Source organism: Salvia hispanica, chromosome 6, assembly GCF_029641045.1.
Source record: "Salvia hispanica isolate PSC_SH4W2 chromosome 6, Shi_PSC_v1, whole genome shotgun sequence".
Classification (NCBI taxonomy): domain Eukaryota; kingdom Viridiplantae; phylum Streptophyta; class Magnoliopsida; order Lamiales; family Lamiaceae; genus Salvia; species Salvia hispanica.
Genome location: NC_142697.1, coordinates 22,669,801 through 22,694,267, shown reverse-complemented (window position 1 = coordinate 22,694,267; position 24,467 = coordinate 22,669,801). Strand labels below are relative to the sequence as shown.

General features: G+C 35.8%; 2 protein-coding genes and 1 long non-coding RNA gene across 3 annotated transcripts; 2 read left to right on the top strand and 1 right to left on the bottom strand.

Moving 5' to 3' along the window:
* Positions 1-1,596: 1,596 nt before the first annotated feature.
* On the bottom strand, positions 1,597-3,592 carry LOC148923385 (uncharacterized). Its single transcript, XR_016132932.1, has 2 exons — positions 3,458-3,592; positions 1,597-3,258 (listed from the first exon to the last, which is right to left on the bottom strand). It is a non-coding gene; the product is annotated as an uncharacterized LOC148923385 (long non-coding RNA).
* On the top strand, positions 1,663-4,819 carry LOC125203154 (polygalacturonase At1g48100-like). The gene is made up of 6 exons (XM_048101453.2): positions 1,663-2,163; positions 2,810-2,941; positions 3,030-3,260; positions 3,348-3,389; positions 3,471-3,678; positions 3,949-4,819. The coding sequence occupies exons 1-6, from the start codon at positions 1,663-1,665 to the stop codon at positions 4,530-4,532; spliced, it is 1,698 nt and encodes a 565-aa protein (XP_047957410.1). The 3' UTR covers positions 4,533-4,819.
* A 3,123-nt stretch (positions 4,820-7,942) lies between these two features.
* LOC125207534 (1,4-dihydroxy-2-naphthoyl-CoA synthase, peroxisomal-like) lies at positions 7,943-10,851 on the top strand. The gene is made up of 9 exons (XM_048106918.2): positions 7,943-8,243; positions 8,349-8,471; positions 9,467-9,568; positions 9,654-9,692; positions 9,785-9,883; positions 9,980-10,027; positions 10,119-10,214; positions 10,284-10,406; positions 10,490-10,851. The coding sequence occupies exons 1-9, from the start codon at positions 7,995-7,997 to the stop codon at positions 10,604-10,606; spliced, it is 996 nt and encodes a 331-aa protein (XP_047962875.1). The 5' UTR covers positions 7,943-7,994; the 3' UTR covers positions 10,607-10,851.
* Positions 10,852-24,467: the final 13,616 nt, after the last annotated feature.

The following is a 24,467-nucleotide window of genomic DNA, read 5'->3' as shown; positions in this document are numbered from 1 at the left end:
TGCTGAATGAAGCAGAACAAAATGTGTGATGGAGCTAAAGTTAAAAGTAGGAGAAGCCTAATCCATATATCCCAAGTTCACGAGATAAGCATAAGTTCACGAGTATGTCTACCCTAAATCAAAAGACGGCTAACTCCCTCCATCATTCATTTCATTTTCATTAATGTGGTCCATATTTATTTATTCATCTTTTATTATTACTCCAGTAACATTGTTGTCACTTTAATCCTCATGTGTCCTTGACTATGGGAGAATTAACTAATTAATTCAGTTGTTAATATGCCTTCTTGGTAAGCTGGTTATAGCTCAATTTAGATAGAGTATCTTACCAAATGCCTCATAGAACTTTCCTAAACAAAAGTTATCATAGTAATTAACATTTTATATGCCCTAACTATGGAATAATTAACTCTAATCATCGGTTAAAAAATGTGGTGCTAGTATCATCATCATGTATAGACAAACCTACCACATTCACCAAACAGAAGAAGAAGATGAAGAAATGAATGTTTTGGAATTATTTGTTATATAATATAGTATTTGCAAATTGGTGTACATTTTATTTAATTTTTTGGACCAATAAGATTGCTATTTTATTGGTTTAAATTGATTCTGTCATTGTGGATTCCTGTCATTTGTTGATCAATAAATGTGGAGTCCACACATAAATTATTGGTAGTTGGACACTTGTTTGAAATTACTAAAATTTGTTTAGTACGTAGAGTGAGGAACAGGATCCTAATAAGCATGAAGATTTGTGAAAACCAGGGGCGTCTGTACTTTAGTTGTTTCCTTCTGAGATCTATGTATATTATTCCACATTCTATTGCAAAATTCCACAATTGTAATCTTTTAATCAAGTAGGATCACTATAGCAATACACTACATAGTGAGGATTCGTCGATGCATATCGGAACTAACTTAATAGTATAAGTATGTTTTGGGACACAAGAATAAATACATTCCATCTTCTACACTACAATCTTTAATTTTTAATTTGAAGAAACCAGAGAGAAAAAAGAGAAATGGAGTAAGGTAGGTGGGTTTGAAGTTTGAGGGGGTGTGGGGCATATCTTTCAGATAATTCCTGGTGGTTTAAGAAGACAAAGTACAAAAACGAAGCCCGTGAAGGTTGCATGTGAAGCTTAAAAACTGAGCTGTTTTAATCACTTCATTTCTCAACATATTATTGTAGACCCACACCCACTCACGTGTATTTTTGGCCTTTTACATCACATTTCTTTATTATTTCACTAATTCATATTTATTCACTTCTCTTCTTCATCTCCAAAAATTAGTAGTAGATGATTTTATATAATCCCTCTTCTCCCTCTAATATGTTAGTCCTACTTTGTCTCTTCTATGCCGTCCGTGTTACTCTGTAATTGGGCAGCATTTGATTAATTATAGTGGTTAATTAAGACACCGTTAACATAAACTAATTAACCTGTTCAAATCAATGTGTTTGCATGAACAAGTGCTACAAACAAACTGTGTAGTGTGTAATAGTAATATACTTACAAAATTCGGACCATTTATTGAGCTCAAATTAAATTCACAAAAAAGTGATGCCAAACATTAAATACAAGAATACAGTAGCAATAGCAACAAACACAGGTCCATTGTGAATCGATCTTTTGTTCATGTCCACAACACTTTGAAATGTTTTACTACCTTTTAAACCTCATCTCTCTCCACTATATAAAACCATCACCTCATCTCCTCTGTTTCCCCTGCCTAAGTCTCAAACTCTTCCTCATTTCATACCTCTTACTCAAAATGAGAGGCTTTAGCTTCAAAAACATGTCATTCCTACTCTTGATGGTTCTTCTCATGTGGTGTTTCCACATAGAAACTTGCAATGCGAGAAGAGTAGGCTCGCATTGGAGGAAAAGTCAAGGCATCGCGTCTTCTCTTTCAAAGAAGAAAGGAAAAGCTCATAGCTCCAGTCACCATAACAGCCACCATAGCAAGCCAAAACAGAAAGCACCATCTCCAAAACCAGCCACGCCCACGCCCTCGCCCTCACCCTCGCCCTTGCCCTCGCCACCAGCCGCTACTCCAATTAAAACTCCGCCACCAGACCAGAATGCACCTGATTCCACTGTCTTTAATGTGCTGGATTTTGGAGCCAAAGGTGATGGAAGCACCGATGACACTAAGGTAAAAAAAAAATTGAACTAACATGAATGCTCTGTTTTCAAATTTTAATTTTTCTCAAACTTTGCAAAATTTAATTCACATAAATTTGAAATTCGATTATAGTTGATGACTACATTTATTACATTCTCTCTTAACTACTTTAGTATAACTGCTTACAACAAAAAAGTTTCCCTATCATATCAGCAACTTGAGACAGTTTTCATTCCCACTGGTATTATAGTATACCATTAGATGCAATAACTTTTCCTTTAGTCATAAATTAGTAGTATTAGTATACCATTATTTTATCATGTGCCAGCTAGTAAAAATTACGAGCAAGATCCATCAAATATATAATTTCGGGAATCGAGGACAAAAGTTAAGCACCTGTGACAAATAGTAACACATTTCCAAGGCTATATGGTCAAAAAAATTACTCCCCAAAAGAATTAATTAATCCCTAATAGTAGCTGGTGAGAATACAAAACGACAAAGGAAATAGACATGAGAATAAGGAGAGGGACCATTAAAAGTTATTCTTGTTACGGCGGTTTATTATTGACTCCAACATTTTATCCTCATAAACCAACAAATATTTCCAAATAAAAGTAACAATAATTATGATTAGCAAACATTTTGATGAAGAAATCATGTGGTGAAAATGCAGGCATTCGAAGCAGCATGGGCTGCTGCATGTAAGGTGGAAGCCTCCGTCGTTAACGTGCCACCGGATTACGTATTCCACGTCGGCCCCATTTCATTTTCCGGCCCATACTGTCAACACAACATTGTTTTCCAGGTAAAAAAAAAAATCAAAGTCAAAATCAAAACTCCCCAATTTCAGTAACAAAATTGTGTTAATCTGTTTTCTAATATAATTTGTATAGTTAGACGGCACGATCATTGCTCCGACGAGCTCAAGTCCTTGGGGTTCAGGCCTGCTGCAGTGGCTCCAATTCACCAAATTGGTGGGGCTGACGATCAAGGGAAGCGGCACCATTGATGGAAACGGCGCCGTATGGTGGCAGAGCGCCTCAGGCGAAGACGATCCCCTTGACGACCAATCAAAATACATCATCCCCGCAAACGCCACCGCACTGCCAAAGTCTCCCTTCCCTGTAATCAAAATTTGCCACTCAATTGTGTTAAACCACCACATTTTGTCACCTTTATGTTACAACTAACACATCTTTGTCTGTTTTCAGGTAAGTAGCTCACTTGCAAAAATGCCAAGCGTTAAACCAACTGTAAGTAGTTTTGGAAATTTTTCTAATTTTTTTAAAGGCCTCTTTTTGAGCTAATGTATAGTGCATACTCGTATAATGCAGGCGCTTAGATTCTACGGAAGTTTCAACGTAACGGTGACAGGGATCACAATAATAAACAGCCCACAATGCCATCTGAAGTTCGACAACTGCATCGGAGTATCGGTGTACAATTTCACGGTGTCATCGCCCGGCAACAGCCCCAACACCGACGGAATCCATCTCCAGAACTCTAAAGATGTGCTCATTCGCAGCTCAAATCTCGCCTGCGGTAAATAAATTACTCTTAATCTTAATTCCGTTTTTAATTCGCGATCAAAATCTTATCCGTGAAAACGGAAAACAAACCACTGAGAAATGGACACACATCAACCACAAAATGCTTCAGACTTGAGACAGATGTGTCGCTTTCCGACCAATAAAAGAGGAAATGCGAGAACATGTGTTGAGGCCCCTACATTAGAAAAGACAAAAATGATTAAAAAAAAACTACATTGCGATTGAGACTGGCTCGTGAATTAGTTATGGTAACATGTTGCAGGGGACGATTGCGTGTCGATACAAACAGGGTGCACCAACGTGTACATACACAACGTGAACTGTGGGCCGGGGCACGGGATCAGCATCGGGGGGCTGGGCAAGGACAACACCAAGGCGTGCGTGTCCAACATCACGGTGCGGGACATCGTGATGCACAACACGATGAACGGGGTGAGGATCAAGACGTGGCAGGGGGGGTCGGGGTCGGTGAAGAATGTTCAGTTTTCGAATATTCAGGTGTCGGAGGTGCAGGTGCCGATCGTGATCGACCAGTACTACTGCGACAAGAGGAGCTGCAGGAACCAGACGGAGGCGGTGGCGCTGTCGGGGATCAACTACGCCAACATAAGGGGGACGTACACGGTGAAGCCGGTGCACTTCTCGTGCAGCGACAACGCGCCGTGCACGGAGGTGACGCTGATGAACATACAGCTGAAGCCGCAGCAGGAGGGATACCATATGTATGATCCCTTTTGCTGGCAGACGTTTGGGCAGCTATACACGCCCACCGTTCCGCCGCTCGATTGTCTGCAGATTGGAAAGCCGGCCAACAACCACATTCAGGGGGACGACGACGTTTGCTAATTGCAATTTTAGATTCAATTGGTGCTAACGTTGGAGTGGACGGCCAGGATTTGGCTGGCCCCTGAATTCGCACCCACTAGATTTAAATATATTACTTCTATATAAATATAGTACTCCGTGTTAGTAGTGTTAGCTTACACGATTTATTTACGCTTTGTGTGGTGTGGAGAAGAATCATCATGAGATGCGATTTTCTGTATGTATTAAGATTAAGTCCAGCTCAATTGAATGTGAGATATATGAGAGATGGAGCGGAATTATATTGCAAACTGGTGCCTCATTATTTAGCTATCATCTTTTTTATTTTTAATTGAGGGCTTAGTCCAATGGCACAGAGAATTTGATTTATTCCTTTCGGTAATACCCAGAAAGAGTTTGCATTTATTGATAAAATGCAAACTTTAACTTTTCAATGCAGTGTCAATATAAAGTAAAATTTCAAGATTTTGATATTAATCGAATGTCAATACAACATTAACCGTTGACACTATGTTAATATTTTCTGTTGCTATTCATCATGGATGTGATCAAATGAAAACTCTAAATATTGTACAAACTCAAAACTATGATCTGGACCATTGAAAAATGTCAACAGATCACAAAAAAGCATCAACAGAAAAATGCCAACAGAATTTTAACGGTAGTAAATGATTGATGTTGTGTTGATATTGTGTTGATACTGTGTTGACATTAAAATTTTAAAATTTTACACTGTGTTGATATTGTATTGAAACTGTGTTGAAGCTGTATTGAAGAGTTTTGAGTTTTTATAATATATAAGTTTGCATTTTATCACTATCTATTTCTTGATTTTCAAATCATAATTTAAACTTTAGAGTTTCTATTACACTGTAACAGCCGCCTAAATATAATTTATTCGGACTGATGGGTTTAATGGGCTGATGGCCCAATACATACATCCAGTATCTAGCTAGTACTACTACTATATTAGACAAATTACATATGTACCTGCCAACAAATAAAATTTACCTTTTCAACTCGTCTATAAATAAGTAAAGAAATAATTGTGATTCACATCTTTATGGACTTGTGGGAGTTTATACCTTTTGAAATTAGAATATAAAATCCTATTTTTAAAATTTTTTTGCAATTGTTTATGATGATACTATAATTACTAGTATTACACAATCAATTATGTTCTGATAACAAAATTACGCCATTTTGAATGCGTCAACATATTTAAATTGACACTCATAATAAAATGACAATGTTTTGGTAAAAACAACGTCGTTGTTTTGTTATAGTATACTACCTCCATCCACAAAAAATAGTCATTTTTATCATTTTAGGTTGTCCATCAAAATTGTTCCATATCTATTTATGGTAAGTTTCTATATCTAAGGAGGTAGATTCCATTTTACACTAAAAATATTTTAATTATCTTTTCTCTCTTTGCAATTCTTACTTTATCAATTTGCATTAAAATTTGTGTCGTCCATAACTACTTTTTGTGAAAGGAATTAGTATTTGATCATTGTAAGATAATAGAGAAAAAATCTTATATTCTTGTTTCGAAAGTTATAAAATTGATCAGAGTCGATGAAAAAATATAATTTAAATAGCAATAATACCAATAATAAATGTGACCCCCTAAACTTTTGATGTGAGATTTCTACTTAAAATGACAAACAAGTTTGTCTTCTCAACTTGGCTAGGTTTAAGTGATCGGTAGAAGCTCGTTATGGATAAATGTATGTATGACTTTATGAGCCATATATGTATTTAAACAACTTACAACCTCCTATTAGCCTCTTTCAGTATATTCACAATAGTTGAGCATTTATTACTCTGAATACCCCTATAGTTGAAGGCTTGAAGTATTTTTTTTTATAATAAATTATTATTGTTTAGGCTTTCTAATCAAGTCTACATGTAATTAAGTTCCTAGTTTTATAGTACTACTACAATTTTATACTTGATCGCCGATAAGGGGGGGAACCTATACTGCAACGTGCAACAACAATCTGGTATGCAAGTTCTAGATTGAAGAAATCCTAAAAAAATAACAAGACGAGGAGGAAAAAAAGGACTTTACAGATGTATGAAATATTTATATTTCCTCTTAATATTACCAAACACAATAAAAATAAGAATCGATTCAATCATTTAAATACAGATCTAAACTCAAGCAATTGAAGCATGAATCAAGACATTAACAGCTACTCTCTACCAAGAGCATGCTGCCTAATATTTGACTAGAGTTATAAAAAATTTAAAAGATACTCCTATAACATGCCACATTTCTTAATTAGCCCGACTCATATCATGCTTATGATTCAGTGTAGGATCAATAAAAAAACATGGAATAGAAAATAAATCATGATTTATCCAAGAAGAGGAAAAATTGCTACCAAACCGTGAGAAGATAGGACTAACTGCATTTGGAAAAAAGTAAACAATTTCTTGATAGATTGAGCAATTTCATTGCTAATCTAATGTGTGGAATTGCATAGACCACATATAAAAACACATTCATGCACAATCTGATTTGGAAAGTTACCCTATAAATTAACACATACTAATGTTTTCACAATCTGAATATCTCCAAAAGGATCATTTATGATAGTATTATATATTTGCAGTCAACCATGAGATTTAAGAAGGTTTTATTGGTTTTCCTAACTAGAAATTCTTTATACATAAATCAGAATATCATTAGACTGTTTGTTGCCCAAATACGTAGGTCTGACAATTTTGGAACTGACACGATAATTCGACATGAAATCGCACAAAAATAATGAGTTTGAGTTAAGTTTTATTGGGTTCGTGTCCTTATTAGGTTGACCCGTTAAGAACCCAATAATTTCGGTTTGAGTTCGGATTGAATGTAGAATGGATACGGATAACCCATTAAGAAATAATATTATTATTTTTTTAAGAAAACAATGCTTTAATTTAGTTATTTAATTTCTTGTAAATCAGGTATAAATCCTGGAAAATGGATTTTTATCATGTAAATCAAGTTTAATAAATTAGGTTTGATAATGTAATATTATGTTTAATTGTGTAATATCGGGTTCGAATCATTATCGTGTCGTCTCAATCCATATTATATTGTCTTGTTCGTGTTGAGTTCGGGTTTGAGGGTAGTAGGTCGGGTTCGTGTTCGGATCGATAGTTTCCTTAACGGGTCGAGTTCAAGTTAGACCTTATTGAATTGGATCGTTATCAGATTGACCCAATAATAATTCAATCCAAATGATTTGCCACCCCTACAAATGCGTCATGAATTTAAAAAGACATAGCCCATAGATAATTAGGCATAAATATAAATTAGTAAACGGATAGGGGCAGTATAGGGATTTGATCTTCAACTTTGTATTTATCAATCTCATCTCATTCAACTTATAGTAGTATATAAATGTGCACTAGCTAGGCCAAGCAAGTGTGCATATCTCAAACTTGACCAGTAACTAAATCAATTCAATTCCTCCCTCTCCAATGGCAGTTGGAATGACCGATAAAGATATTGAGACCATCAAGAGGCGGATGGGGTCTGTTTCGGGGCATCTCATTCCAGCCGAACATGCCAACATCGCCTTGTCAAACTGCAGCTCCAGAATGGATGATACCTACCACCGCGTGCACGGTGAGGTTCCGACTTACATTCCTGACTGGAAAATGGTGTTTGATGATCCCGCCAACCCCTTCACCGATATCATCTATGAAAAGGCTGAAGGGATTGCTAAGGTAATGTTATATGTAGTAACTTTTTAATTTCCTATCCCATGCAACTTTTTATTAAACTTTATCCTTGAATAAATGATTATGTTTTTTTTTTGTTATTGTAAAAAGATAACTATAAACAGGCCGGAGAGGAGAAACGCATTCCGGCCTCAAACAGTGAAGGAGCTTATGCGTGCGTTCAATGATGCTAGAGATGATAACTCTATTGGAGTTATTATTTTCACGGGAAAGGTAAAATTATAGTACTCCATATATTAAGCATGTCTCCCAATATTATTAACTTGTATAGTTGTACTATATCTAGGATGTCAATGTAGCCCGCAACCCGTGGGCCGGCCCGAATAACCCGCCAAATTTACAGGGTTAGGGCTGAAAATTTCTAGCCCGATAAAATTACAGCCCGATTAGCCCGCACCCAATTAACCCGCAACCCGTTAGGGCCAGACCCGAAAACCCGATGGGCTGGCCCAAAAACCCGATAAAATTTCTATCGTTCTATTTGTTTGACTCTAATTCGACACTTCATTGGCAATTTTATAATATAGATTATTAAAAAAATAACTTTCAGTTTTATATATTAAATATATAAATTATATATTAAATTTTTATTAACATATTAATAGATATATAAATTAGAAACTTCAAATTCACTGAAAAATATATTTAAATTTCTAAAACATGCTTTAAAATTTCTTGATGTTTACGTTTTATTTTGTATAAATATCAAAATATTAGTATTTGATCATGTTTATGTTTGAGTTTAAGCATATATCTTAATTTTATCATAGTTAAATATTTTACATTTTATAAATATAACTAATTTTCACAATTATTTATTGGATTGAACGCGTGTTAATTTATCGGTAGCAACCCGATTAGCCCGCTGGGCTAGCCCGAAACCCGAGCTTTTAGGGTTAGGGTTGAACTTTTATAACCCGAAAAAATCACAGCCCGATTAGCCCGCACCCGATTGATCCGCAACCCGAATAGGGCTGGCCCGAAACCCGGTGGGCTGGCCCGATTGACATCCCTAACTATATCTCTACATTTTTTTATTTTTGCCATTTATTTCATGGTTTTTTTAGTTGGTTGGAGCATCTACAATCAATGCCTCCCCAACTTCTAGCCATCTCCCTCCACCCCTATGTTATCATTCTCTTTTGCCAAACCACAACTCTGTTATTTCTCTAGTCATACCTTTCCAATTAATTTGCACGTTGTTGCAGGGAACGAAGGCCTTTTGCAGTGGCGGTGACCAATCATTCAGGGGAAAGGAAGGCTACGCTGATTATGATAGTTTTGGACGACTAAATGTTCTTGATTTGCAAGTAAAATTTATTCTCCCAAAAAAATAAAGAAAACTCATAATTGTAATTTTGTTTCAACTAAAATATATTCCTTCAACTAATGCAGGTCCAAATCCGTCGTCTCCCCAAACCAGTGATAGCTATGGTAACCTTTTTCTATATTCATTCTTAATTATAGCATTTATTTTCCATGTTATTGTTATACTTATATATTTTTTTAAATTTATTGAAAAAAAGGTTGCAGGATATGCAGTTGGAGGTGGACATGTACTTCACATGGTCTGTGATCTAACAATTGCAGCAGATAATGCAGTTTTTGGCCAAACAGGGCCTAAGGTAATCTCACACACACATATGGCATATTTGATTAATCAGGGAACATTTTCATAAGTAAAATTTTGTTTGAGATCAGATGATATTACTCTCTCGCAGGTTGGAAGCGTTGACGCTGGTTATGGAGCTTCCGTAATGGATCGTCTGGTGATTCCATAATCTTCAACTCACATTTTGTTTGAGCCATTTTTCTGTATAGGGAGTAATACGTTAGTGACTAATGGCGCTTACTGAACAGGTTGGTCCGAAACGAGCTCGTGAGATGTGGTTTATGGCAAAGTTTTATAATGCTGTTGAAGCAGATAAAATGGGGCTAGTCAACACCGTTGTCCCTGTAAGTGAGTTTGATTCCCCAAACAGTAAGTAGTAAGTTCATCTATGAATATGCTTGTGTTTTATGCAGCTGGAGAAGTTGGAGGAGGAGACGGTTAAGTGGTGTCGAGAGATCCTAAGGAACAGTCCTATGGCGATCCGTGTTGCCAAATCTGCTCTCAATGCCGTTGATGATGGCCATTCTGGACTTCAGGTCAGTCTCGTGTTATAGTAGTAGTACGACTTATGAGTTAGGCAATGCATAGTGATTTTTTTTGTGATGTTTTTTGCTTTCAGCAAATGGGAGGAGATGCGACCCTTCTGTTCTATGGAACGGAGGAAGGCACGGAGGGGAAGAACGCCTACTTGCAGCGCAGGAAACCTGATTTCTCGAGATTTCCCCGTCTGCCTTGAGTTTGCTTTCCGTCTCTGGAGCTTATGTTGATCAATGATCACTATGTACTAAATAATGTGTGTTTCGGAATAATAATTTTGCAAGTGAGAGGGGCAAATATGTGTTTTGCTTTGGTGTTTGTTTTAGTGGAATAAGTAGTTTCTCTCGTTGTATGATGCGCTTCTTATTTTATCTTTAGTGGAGAGACGTTGTATCTGCTTGTGCTCATGTTACATGGATTTCAAAGAAATTTTTCAGTTGAAAAGTTATGTACCTTAAACATAATTTTGTCTTATTATGTGATATATTACGTTGAATTAGATATAAGTGAATTTTATGAATATTCTTCAACTGAAGACGTCGTATCTGCTTGTGCTCATACGATTAATCTTGGTTTATAAGTCATGACCTTTGCATCATGATAAAATTAATTCAGGTTTGGATCAATCAATCTAGAAATAAGTTAATCAATCTTAAGCATTTGAAACCCCATAAATCCAAACCCATTCGCGTGCTTTTGCAACCATAATTGATGAGATCGGACGTGGTTTTGGACAGCACAACGGCGTGCTTAGCGGTTGAGCATGTGGCCGTGTGCTCTGGGCAACCGCTAAACATATCGTTGTGCATGCTCTTAGTGGGGATGTAGACATTGACACAGGAAACTGAGTCATTTCCATTTTATGTATGTTTTTTCACATTCTCAATTTTATATCAGATTAAAATAAAATCATGTGCAGATGGGCACATAATATTACCATAGTGTATGTTGTTGTTTCTTATGACATCAATAATAAGGGGTGAAAAATAAGAGGTGTAGTTGCAACACCTCCTAGGCACAAGTATGAGGCTTTGGGAGGTGGGCTTCTGGCAGACAGAAGGTTAGGCCCCTCCCTGTAATATGTAAGTTTTATGTCTCACATATGTGACATGTGATAGAATCATAAATAGAATTGAATTTTTAACGTAATACATTAACTTGGTATAAGACACATTTTTCCCTAATATTTAATTAATTAGAATGAAATTTGGACGTTTCTAAATTAGTCTTCAGTTAGTCATAATGTATGTTGCTTAATTTAACTAGCCATCTATTGGCAGAATTAAAAGTCATTGCAGCAAGTAAAAGGAATATTTCATTCCTATTACTAATAAGATAAATGGATATATATTATCATTTGATTGACTCATGTAACTGATCAAATAAGAGTAAATATATATAATTATGATTGCAATTAATTATGTCATTGATTTTACTATAATTAATTTATAGTATAATTTCGGTCTATTAGGCATTACCGATTGATTGAGGAATTAATTTTTCCTATTAATAATTTTAATAGCCACTTTGATGGAAAGGGCTTTAAGGTTTTACAATTCGGGTTTGTCTTCTCTTTGCCTATAAATACAAGTGTGTTGATTCCATCAAATTACATACATTACAGAGAACACATAAACGAGGGAAAGAGAGAGAAACAAATCCTTGGAGTTGGAGTTGCGCTACTACACCAAAGAAAGTCCGAGGAAGTTCTCCGTCTTCCCCAATCGCGTCCGCTATGGATCGCCAAGGTATATTTCGATCCTATTAAGTTTATGGTTTTATGGGAAACACATGATGTTCGAAGATCTTGCTTTATTTATTTTCAATTATGTATTCTTGAATATATGATGATAATTTATATTCAATTATGTATTCTTGAATATATGATGATAAATAATGTCCAACATGTGGTATCTGAGTTTGAGAACTCATATTTTTGTATTATAGAAACCATAATTTATGTCCTTTGTTTTAAATCTATGCGTTGTGAGACAATTAATTGCGTTTATTGTCTTGTGTATGATGAATCCAGTAACCTTATGAATTATTTTTTTGAGTTCAAATAATTCAAAATCTTGGAATAGAAAATTACAAAATCTCGTGAGAATCTTTTTTCTCGTTCAATTCACATTTCAAATCTCCCCTCTGTGCCACAATTTATATATAATGTTTGTTTCGAAATAATATATATTGGATTATGGATGCTTGTGGATTTGGTGATATTTGATTACAGGCGTAGATAGTTTCCAAATTAAAAATATGTTGGGATGTTTAGTGGATTGATTTTTGCTTTGTTTGGAATAAACACGCATGCATTAACTACTTTGAATTGAGAATTCATTTGTCAATCCAATTCACCTCTTTTCTGTTTAAGAATTGTTTAAGAATTAATAGTTCGTATGTATATAAATTGAGTTTGTATATATGTATTGATGAATTGAGATTTCATTTAAATGTTTTATGATTATGAATCTATCGAGACGGTGGAATGAATGGTCACATAATTTAATTATTGTTTTGACATGTATTTTGATTATATTATGTTTATTTTGCAATCACCAAAGTGAGGCAAAATAAGAAGAGTCCATAATCAAACTCATACTAAAATTTACTTAAACAATTAATCATTATACATTCTTGATTATATTATGTTTATTTTGCGATCACCAAAGTGAGGTAAAATAATAAAAGTTTATAATCAAATCAAGTGAAAATCAGTTTAAGAAATTAAGTTTGTATATATGTATATAAATTAAGTTTTGTATATATGTATTGATGAATTGAGATTTCATTTAAATGTTTCATGATTATGAATCTATTGAGACGGTGGAATGAATGATCACATAATTCAATTATTGTTTTGACATGTATTTTGATTATATTATGTTTATTTTGCAATCACCAAAGTGAGGCAAAATAAGAAGAGTCAATAATCAAACTCATACTAAAATTTACTTAAACAATTAATCATTATACATTTTTGATTATATTATATTTATTTTGCAATCACCAAAGTGAGGTAAAATAATAAAAGTTTATAATCAAATCAAGTGAAAATCAGTTTAAGAAATTAAGTTTGTATATATGTATATAAATTGAGTTTGTATATATGTATTGATGAATTGAGATTTCATTTAAATGTTTCATGATTATGAATCTATCGAGACGGTGGAATGAATGATCACATAATTCAATTATTGTTTTGACATGTATTTTGATTATATTATGTTTATTTTGCAATCACCAAAGTGAGGCAGAATAAGAAGAGTCCATAATCAAACTCATACTAAAATTTTCTTAAACAATTAATCATTATACATTCTTGATTATATTATGTTTATTTTGCAATCACCAAAGTGAGGTAAAATAATAAAAGTTTATAATCAAATCAAGTGAAAATCAGTTTAAGAAATTAAGTTTGTATATATGTATATAAATTGAGTTTGTATATATGTATTGATGAATTGAGATTTCATTTAAATGTTTCATGATTATAAATCTATTGAGACGGTGGAATGAATGATCATATAATTCAATTATTGTTTTGACATGTATTTTGATTATATTATGTTTATTTTGCAATCACCAAAGTGAGGCAAAATAAGAAGAGTTCATAATCAAACTCATACTAAAATTTGCTTAAACAATTAATCATTATACATTCTTGATTATATTATGTTTATTTTGCAATCACCAAAGTGAGGTAAAATAATAAAAGTTTATAATCAAATCAAGTGAAAATCAGTTTAAGAAATTAATCAGTATACATTCTTGATTACATTATGTTTGTTTTGCAATCACCAAACTGAGGTAAAATAAGAAGTGTTTATAATCAAGTTAATATGAAAATCTGTTTATGCAATTAATCATCATGCTTGTTGTGGCTATTCATTATTTAAATAGTTTGTTCGTCATACAAGGTCTAGATTCTCAAAGGAAATAGTCCTTGCGACATAATGAACACTAATGGAGTTAATCATTTAAATTGGTGTCGATTACCCAAAGGTAACGCCAATTTACTTTTACTCAATTATTGAACTAAGATATGGATATTAAAAGTATGATTTTTATTATTGTATGGAGACTTCCTAAAGGGGTTTTCATAATTGCCTCATGATATGGGTTTTCAAATTAATGTTCGTGTTATTATTCAAAACTTTTATATGTGAGCATTCATCTCTTAATTGCTCCCATTATGTAAAAACATATTTTTTTTTTACCAGTATGTTTACCTCAAACGTTCCCCAACTAAATGGAACTAACTTCTTTGAATGGAAAGAGAAACTTAAGTTCACTCTTGGAGTAATGGATTTGGACCTAACACTGTTGAATGATAAGCCAATTATCTTATGATCAAAGTAGTTTGGCTGATTGCCCATAATGCTTGGGAAAAATCTAACAGGACTAAGTTTAAGTTTACGGTTCATTAGAATGTTCGTTGAAGATAAAAGTCTCTCAACGACTGACAAAGCAAAAGAATGTTTTGCAGAATGTTGAGGATTGCTTCGCTACTGCATATAAGTCTATTGCAGGAAAACTTATGAAGGATCTCATGAGCATGCAATATAATGGTTCTCGAACTATGTACGAGCATGTGATGGACATGAATAACATCGCTAAGCTGGGAAAGTTAAGATTATCGGTGGATGAGGGTTTCCTTATCCAATTCATTTTAACTTCTTTACCTCCTCAATATGGATCATTCCAAATTGATTCACTATAAAAGATAAGTGGACTCTTAAAGAATTGGGAAACGTATTGGTCTAGGAGGAGCGTAAGATGAATAAGTATAGAATGAGTGCATCTCATGCTCACATTGCAACCGAAGGAGCACCTAAAGGATAATATTCATTCGAATTTATCATTCTATGGCATAAAGGAACTGGATCATATTTCTAGTGAAAAATTAAGAGGCTTATAAAGGATAATATTCATTCGAATTTAGACTTTACAAGCATTACCGTTTGTGGGGGTTGTATTAAATGTAAACAAACCAAACACAATATTAAAAATGCCACAAGAAGCAATGAGCTCCTTAAAATTATACATACAGATATTTGCGGACCTTTTGATGTCTCGACTTTTGGTGGAGAAAAATATTTTTTTCACCTTTATTGACGATTTTTTCGCGTTATGGATTTATTTATTGCAAGAAAACTTTCAGGCACAGTTGAACATTTTATGACTGAGGTTGAAAGGCAATTAAATATAAAGGTGAAAATTATTCGATCTGATAGAGGTGGTGGATTTTATGGTCGTACCGCTAAAATAAGTCAATTACATGGACTTTTTTGCCAAATACTTAGAAAAGCATGGCATTTATGCTTAATATACTATGCCAAGTACGCCTCAGCAGAATGATGTTGCTGGGAGACGAAATCGAACTCTCATGGACATGGTTAGAAGTATGATAATTCTACCTTACCCATAACGTTGTGAATTTATGCTCAGAACCGCTATTCACGTATTAAACTGAGTTTTTAGTAAGGTTGTACCAAAGACTTCCTTATGAACTTTGGATAGATAGAAAACAACACCTTTATGTTTAGGGTTGTTCAGCGGAAACTAGAGTATACTTTTCGCGAGAAAAGAAATTGGATTATAGATAGTTATTGGTTATTTTATGGGTTACCAGAAAAATCCAAAGAGTATAGGTTTTATTGTCCTAATGATAGTTTGAGAATTGTGGAAACTGGAAATATATGATTCTTTGAGAATGGTGAGATCAGTGGGAGTTTTAACACTCGTAATGCGGTCATTATTGAAATAAGGGTATAACATTCTTCCCTCATTTCCTCAAGAATTAAGTGTGACAAATATTGTTGAACAGTCTAACAATATTTGAATAATCATTAAGTCACTTAATGATGATGCTAAAGTCATTGAACATAGGTGTGGAACAAGCATCTACAGAAGTGTCATTAAGGCATTTTCTATGAAAACGAAGGTGGCCATTTCTGATGACTATGTGGCATATCTCCAAGAATCCGAATGTGATATATGAATACGTAATGGTCCAATTTCATATTCACTAGTCATTAAGTGTAATAATTCTAATAAATGGATTGATGCATGATAGAAGAGTTAAAATCAATGGATTATAATAAAGTCTAAGACCTTGTCGAATTACCTAATAGACAAAAGTGTATTGGGTGTAAATGGGTCATCAAGACCAAATTCGACGTAAATGGTTTAATCGAAAGATTTAAAGCCAGACTTGTTGCCAAAGATTATACTCAGAAAAAGATAGCATTGATTATAAAGAGACTTTCTCTCAAGTATCAAAGAAGGGCCCACTTAGAATCATTTTGGCACTTGTAGCCCATTTTGACTTGGAACTACATTAAATGGATGTGAAAATTGCTTTTCTAAATGATGATTTGGAAGAAGAAGTTTACATGAAACAACTTGAAGACTTCATTAAGAAAGGTAATGAAAATTTAGTCTGCAAACTTAAGACATTAATTTATGGACTGAAACAAGCTTCTAGACAATGGTATTTTAAATTCCATGACACTATTACTGCTTTTGGTTTTAAAGAAAACACCGTTGATCGGTGCATATACCTCAAGGTTAGTGGGAGTAAGTTCATATTTTTGATTTTGTATGTTGATGATATATTGATTGCTAGTATTGACTATTGACATTGGATTACTACATGACACTAAAATTATCTCTCTAAAAATTTCAACATAAAAGATATATGTGAGTCATCCTATGTCATAGGATAGAAATATCGTGTGATCAATCACGTAGACTTTTGGATTGTCTTATAAAAGCTACATAGAACGAATCTTTTAGAGAGATATGGCATGAGTGCATGTTCTCCAAGTGTTGTTCCAATTCATAAAGATGACAAATTCAGTTTGAATCAATGTCCAAAAACTGAATTAGAACCTAAAGAGATGGAAAATATTCCTTATGCATCTATTGTGGGAAGTTTGATGTATGCTCAAGTCTGAACTACCAGACATTAGCTTCGCGCTCGAAATGGTAGGTCGTTACCTAAGTAACCCTGACATTGAACATTAAAGAGTGTCAAAGATGATAATGAGATACTTAAAGGGAGCAAATGATTTTATGCTCGCATTAAGGAAATCTAATCAATTAGAAGTGATTGGATATCCCGATTTAGATTAGTTTGATGTGTTGACTTTAGAAAATCAAGTTTTGGTTACATTTTTCTTATGGCTGGATGAGTCATGTCATGGAAAAGTGTAAAGCAAGGTTCTAATTTAACACCCACCATTAAGACTGAATTTATGGCTTGCTTTGAAGCATTAATGATTGCAAAATTTTATTTCAGGCCTTGGTATTGTCTCCTCAATATCCATGTCCTTGAAATTGTATTGTGATAATAGTGCAATCGTATCTTTTTGTAAGTATGACAAGTATTCAAGGAGCTAAACACATGGAATTAAAGTTTCTTGTCGTGAAAGATAAAGTTTGAGAACAAAGAATATCTATGAAATATATAAGCACACAGCTTATGGTTGTTGAGCCATTGACTAAGGTGTTGCCGCCTAAGACATTTATGGAATAAGTTAACAGAATGAGTCTTGGGTATGGAAACGTCTAATCTTTATGTTTCCATGTTGGTTCAGACACTTAAGTTATGAATATTTTGAATTCAATAAAGTTGTTTCTACGATTCCTGCATATACTTATTATTTGATATGCATATATAAGTTTTTAGTATTAATGCAGGAGGTCTTGAAATAAGACAATTATGGACGCGGTGTCACTTATAGATTATATTAGAGTGGATATTGGTGATGTGGTACATGGAAGGAACTATATCGATTGAATGATATACGCCCGCCATGACCCACATTAGTAGTCTCTCTAATATAATACTTATGTTTGCCAATGATGAAAGTATTTATAAAGTCCAATATTATGCGCGCCTTATGATTATAATGTCTATTTTACTGTGGCTCTGTCAAGTGTGACAAGTGGGAGAATTGAAAACTTTGTGTCCCACATGTTCGCCAAGTGGGAGAATGTAAGTTTTATGTCTCACATATGTGACATGTGATAGAATCCTAAATAGAATTGGATTTTTAACGTAATACATTAACTTGGTATACGACACATTTTTCCCTAATATTTAATTAATTATTGTATTAATTAGAATGAAATTTGGACGTTTCCAAATTAGTCTTCAGTTAGTCATAATGAATGTTGCTTAATTTAACTAGTCATCTATTGGCAGAATTAAAAGTCATTGCAGCGAGTAAAAGGAATATTTCATTCCTATTACTAATAAGATAAATGGATATATATTATCATTTGATTGACTCATGTAACCGATCAAATAAGAGTAAATATATATAATTATGATTGCAATTAATTATGTCATTGATTTTACTATAATTAATTTATAGTATAATTTCGGTCTATTAGGCATTACCGATTGATTGAGGAATTAATTTTTCCTATTAGTAATTTTAATAGCCACTTTGATGGAAAGGACTTTAAGGGTTTACAATTAGGGTTTGTCTTCTCTCTGCCTATAAATACAAGTGTGTTGATTCCATCAAATTACATACATTACAGAGAACACATAAACGAGAGAAAGAGAGAGAAACAAATCCTTGGAGTTGGAGTTGCGCTACTACACCAAAGAAAGTCCGAGGAAGTTTTCCGTCTTCTCCAATCGCTTCCGCTATGGATCGCCAAGGTATATTTCGATCCTATTAAGTTTATGGTTTTACGGGAAATACATGATGTTCGAAGATCTTGCTTTATTTATATTCAATTATGTATTCTTGAATATATGATGATAATTTATATTCAATTATGTATTTGAAGAGTTGATTTCTTGCTTGCTGTATCCTATCAATTTCTAATTACACACTTCCTAGATCCAGTAAATCAACTAGATCACAAGGTCTAGAGACTCACAAGACTGGAAGTCTGGTCGTTGGTACGCAAGCAAACCTTCAAAACCCTCAACCACAGATACTAAACTAGCACAGGGAAGTAGGGATCGATCCCACAGAGATGGACTCGTAAAATACATGCGTAGAGAATTGGAAACTATTTTTGGGTTGGCTGCTGCCACGCATATTTTGGGTTGAGGAATTTAACTAAGTGAATTTGGAAATAAAGTATGCTATGCTAACTGCTAGATCTAGGCAAAAAATGAATTATGTATAAGAACTAAATCAAATCAACTACTAGATCTGGGACTTCTACGAACATCTCTAGACCAAGGAGATTAAAACAAGTGGGGACCAAACTCTGAAAAAGGTAAGTACGGACAGAATCGAATCTGCAGCCTAACTAACTAAAGCATCAACTGAAAATGACTTCATCTTCTTCAACGAACACAAATAAATGCAGAGATCGAGAAAAACAAACTCAGATGTAGATTGGAAACATAATTTTAACGGTAAACGAAACAACGACGGAAATCACACTACTAGACGAAGCAAACCAAGCAGAACAAAATCCCCATAATCTCATGCACAAATTTCACCTCCCCTGTTCAGATCCACACTTCGGATGCTAAATCCACTCCGGATCCAAGCATCCGAACAAAAATCCAACCGAACACAACTTCAATACCACGATTCTCGAATCTCCTAAAATATTCAGCAACAAATTCAAGAGAACATCTCAAATAAACAAACCAAAATAGCAAGCGTCATAATAATCAACACGAAATCCAACTTCATCAAGGCAAATCAAACGTAAACAGAACGGATAAACTGATTCAGCAACAAAACAACAAGCTCGACTTCCAAACGTGAAGTTCGAGACTGAACTGAGTACCAAACAGAAATTTTAAAAGAACAATTGTTTCTTCGCCCTCAAGGGACGGTGATGCACTGATACGAGACTCCTGAAAACGAAAACCTCCCCCAATTTCCCATATCCCTAGTGTGTGTGCTAAGAGCGTGACTGTGTGTGGAGTGTAACCGATCTGCCATTCTTGTTGCGCACTCCTTTATTTATAAGCTTCGAGGTGGGGCCCAGCGAGGTATTGATTGACTTGATTGCCCTCAGCTTTTGGCTTCCTTCCTCTAGCTTTTCCTCGTGATTCCGTTCCTGCTCCTCGCTAGATATCCTCCTCCAGCATCTCCTGGATCTAGCGCTACACACACACCTGGCTTAACAAAACTTGTTAGATCCAGCAGAAATGTGATGTTTTTCACTACATAACCAATGCATGAAATTAGCCTTATCAAACTGCTCACACTTAAACCATACTTGTCCTCAAGTATAAAGACAAGAAGAAAAGAAGAATAAGGCGAATTTCAAGCATGGTTATCCCCTTGACCGACTCTACAGACTCTAGACAAAACTCCTACACCTAGACACAACTGAGGCAAAGCTAGACACTAAAACAAAGAGTACATAATCACATAGGATGAAAACATATAAACACATATGCATGAACTGGTTTCAACTTTTAGACAACCGTCCCCACAAGATTAAGGTCAATCCAACAGGCTGCACTCCTCCAAATAGGCCTTTTTCTCCCCTCTACCTAGCCAACCTGTCAGCTCGTCAAGATAGCCTGTTACTTCCCCAATTGTTAGATTCACTCGATCGCTCATTCCTTACCAGGGATGTTAGGACCGATTCTCTCTTAAGTTATTGCCAAACCACTGAAGCCTCGGGTTATGAGAATTTCCTCCTTCTATCCTCCGTCACTATCCCCCTTTTTTTTCTTTTTTTTTTTTTTTTTCTGGACTTCGTCCAGCTTATACCTCCTTGATTTCCTGGACTTCGTCCAGCTTATACCTCCTTGATTTCCTGGACTTCGTCCAGCTTATACCTCCTTGATTTTTTTCTCTCTTTTTATTTCCTCCTCTGGACTTCGTCCAGCTTATACCTCCAGATTTTATGATTATATATTTTCTCCTTTCCCCCTTTTTTATTTATATTTTTTTTTTTTTTCTTCTCTTTTCCTTCAGCATTCAGTGGCAGACTTTTGACATATGTTAGCTCTAAGTGTTATCACAGGCTTATAACTCACCTCTAGAGTAGGGCTTCACAACTGAGCAAGTAAAGGCATTTACTATCGTTCTCGCTTCATTCAGATTGGTTCGGCTTACTAAAGAATCAGGCTTCTAAGTTGGAATACCTCCTATTTTCAATTGCTCTCCCTAAGGGAATCTGCCGTATTATATCCACTAGTTCATGCGATACAATCCTAGACCTACAACTCCTCAAAGCATAATAACACTGCATTGATTCCTCTCCCCCTCCCACTTCACTCAAGCTTGTCCTCAAGCCATCGTCGTGAAGGGGGGAAAACAGAGAATTCAATGCAGAATTAAACAACAATTTCACTTCTCACACTTAGACCGAGCAACGGGCTAAGTGGGAGAAGAATAAACCAACAGAAAACATAGAACTTCTCACACTTAGACCAAGCATTGGGCTAAGTGGGAGAAGATAGCATAAAACACAGCAACGCATGGAAATAAAACACAGAAAAAAAAACACAAAAACTAAAATTTACTTGGTCTGGGGAAATTGCTCATTTCTGGGGCTGGCTCCCGCGAGAGCCAGACGGTGGTGGAACACTGGGGCGGTTTGTTTTCACTTTCTTCTTCGCTGGTTGCTCCAGCTCTTCCTTTCCTTCTGCAGCTTGATTTAGTGTCTTGGACGCATAGAAAATTACGTAGTTTTTCCCATCTATCTTCTGCCCTAGGACGGCTCCCACAGCGAAATCGCTCGCGTCGCACATTATCTCAAAAGGGTGATTCCAGTCCGGTGCCCTGATAATTGGTGCGGACACTAGTCTCTCCTTGAGCAATTGAAATGCCCTCTTGCATCCCTCATCAAACTCGAACTCCACATCGTTGTGCAGCAAATGAGTGAGTGGTTGCGCAATTTTTGCAAAGTCCTTGATAAACCTTCGATAAAACCCTGCGTGACCGAGGAATCCTCTAACTTCCTTTTGATTTGTAGGGTAAGGTAGCTTTGCAATCACTTCCACCTTTGCCTTGTCCACTTGTATTCCTCTTTCAGAGACCACATGACCTAAAACAATTCCCTCAGTTACCATGAAGTGACATTTTTCAAAATTCAGAACTAGATGTTTCTCTTGACATCTTTGCAGCACTAGGTCAAGGCTGGCTAAACAAGTGTCAAATGAGCCTCCATATACAGTGAAATCATCCATGAATATCTCGATGCACACCTCTAGTAGATCCGAAAAAATACTCATCATACAACGTTGGAATGTCCCTGGTGCATTACATAGACCAAATGGCATCCTTCGGTAGGCATAAGTTCCAAAAGGGCATGTAAATGTGGTCTTTTCCTGGTCCTCTGGGTCCACGAAAATCTGGAAATAACCGCTATATCCGTCGAGGAAACAGAAATACTGTTTGCCAGCCAGCCTCTCTAGCATCTGGTCAATGAATGGTAAAGGAAAATGATCCTTTTTGGTGGCTTCATTTAGTTTCCTATAGTCGATGCACATCCTCCATCCAGTGACCAGTCGAGTAGGCACCAACTCGTTCTTGTCATTCTTCACCACTTGTATTCCAGATTTCTTCGGTACCATGTGAACCGGACTGACCCACTCGCTATCTGGAATAGAGTATATGATTCCAAGGGACAGTAGTTTCAGAACTTCCTTGAGCACTTCCTCCCTCATGTTTGGATTCAGTTTCCTTTGTGGATCACGCCGAGCCTTTGCCCCTTCCTCTAGTCTGATGTGGTGCATGCAAAGATCAGGGCTAATTCCAACTAGGTCAGAAAGTGTCCACCCTATGGCCTTCTTGTTCCTCCTTATTACTTCCAGCAGCGCACTCTCTTGGTCTTCAGTCAAGCGGCTGTTAATTATCACTGGACAAGTTTCTCCTTCCTCCAGGTATGCATACTTTAAATTTTCAGGCAAAGTTTTCAACTCCTTCTTCGGTGTGATGGCTTCCTGAGGTAAAGGGTTCTCCGCCTTACTTCTTGGCGCCATTTCCTCTAGATTCGCTCCCTCGTCTGGGCTCTTCTCCTGAACAGATCTGGCTGATTGGAATGATAGTGGCTGGTGGCAGAATGCCATGATCGCTTCATTGATCTGATCATCTGTCAAGTCCTGTGTGAAAAAAGTTTCACACCATCCTGTCACCTCCTTTTCTACAGTCTGGCTCAGCTCCGAATTGTCAAACTGTTCCTGCATTAGTTCAGTCTCAAGATATTCTTGGACTAGGGGGTTAATTACATCTACAACATGCAAGTTTTCAACATCAAGCGGTTTTTTCATAGCTTCTTCAATGTTGAAGGTGTATTTCTCCCCATGATAGTCCAGGCATATGGTTCCATCAAACACATCAATAACAGTCTTCGCGGTGCGAAGGAAGGGTCTCCCCAGTAACACCCCACTAGACTCAGTAGATTCATTTCCCCTCATTTTTATCACATGAAAATCAGCTGGGTATAGGAAATCATGCACTCTAACTATAACATTTTCCAATACTCCCTCAGGAGAGATGCATGTTCTATCGGCCAACTGAATCACTACTTTAGTATCAACCAAACTGACTCCCACCAATTTTTTATATATTGACAGCGGTAGGACATTTATCGAAGCACCTAGATCACACATGGCATGCTCAATTTTAATATCACCTATAGAAATAGGAAGAGTGAACATACCTGGATCTGTACACTTTGACGGCATCCTCCTCTTTTGTATCACGGCGGATACATTTTCTCCTATAACAATCTTCCCATCAGGTTTGGTTTTTCCTGCTATGAATTCCTTGATGAACTTGCTGAAGGTGGGTATTTTCAGAGCCTGCAAAAAGGGTAGGTTAATCTCCAGCTTACTAAATATTTCCACAAGGTCCTCAGTATCATCTTTCTTTTTCTTGGCTTCTCCTCGATATGGGAATGGTTTGGGTCGCTTTACTGCATTCGTGGAACTCCCTGCTGGGGCTGCACCTGTCTCCCTGCTTCCCTCTTTAAGTTCCAACTCAGGTTCTGGATCAAGGAAAAATGGGTCACTTAGTCGAGGCATAGATCCCCTTAAATCTCCCTCCTGGAGGTCATCCTGTATAGGAATTTCTCTGAGTCCAGGATCATCTCCTCGAGAC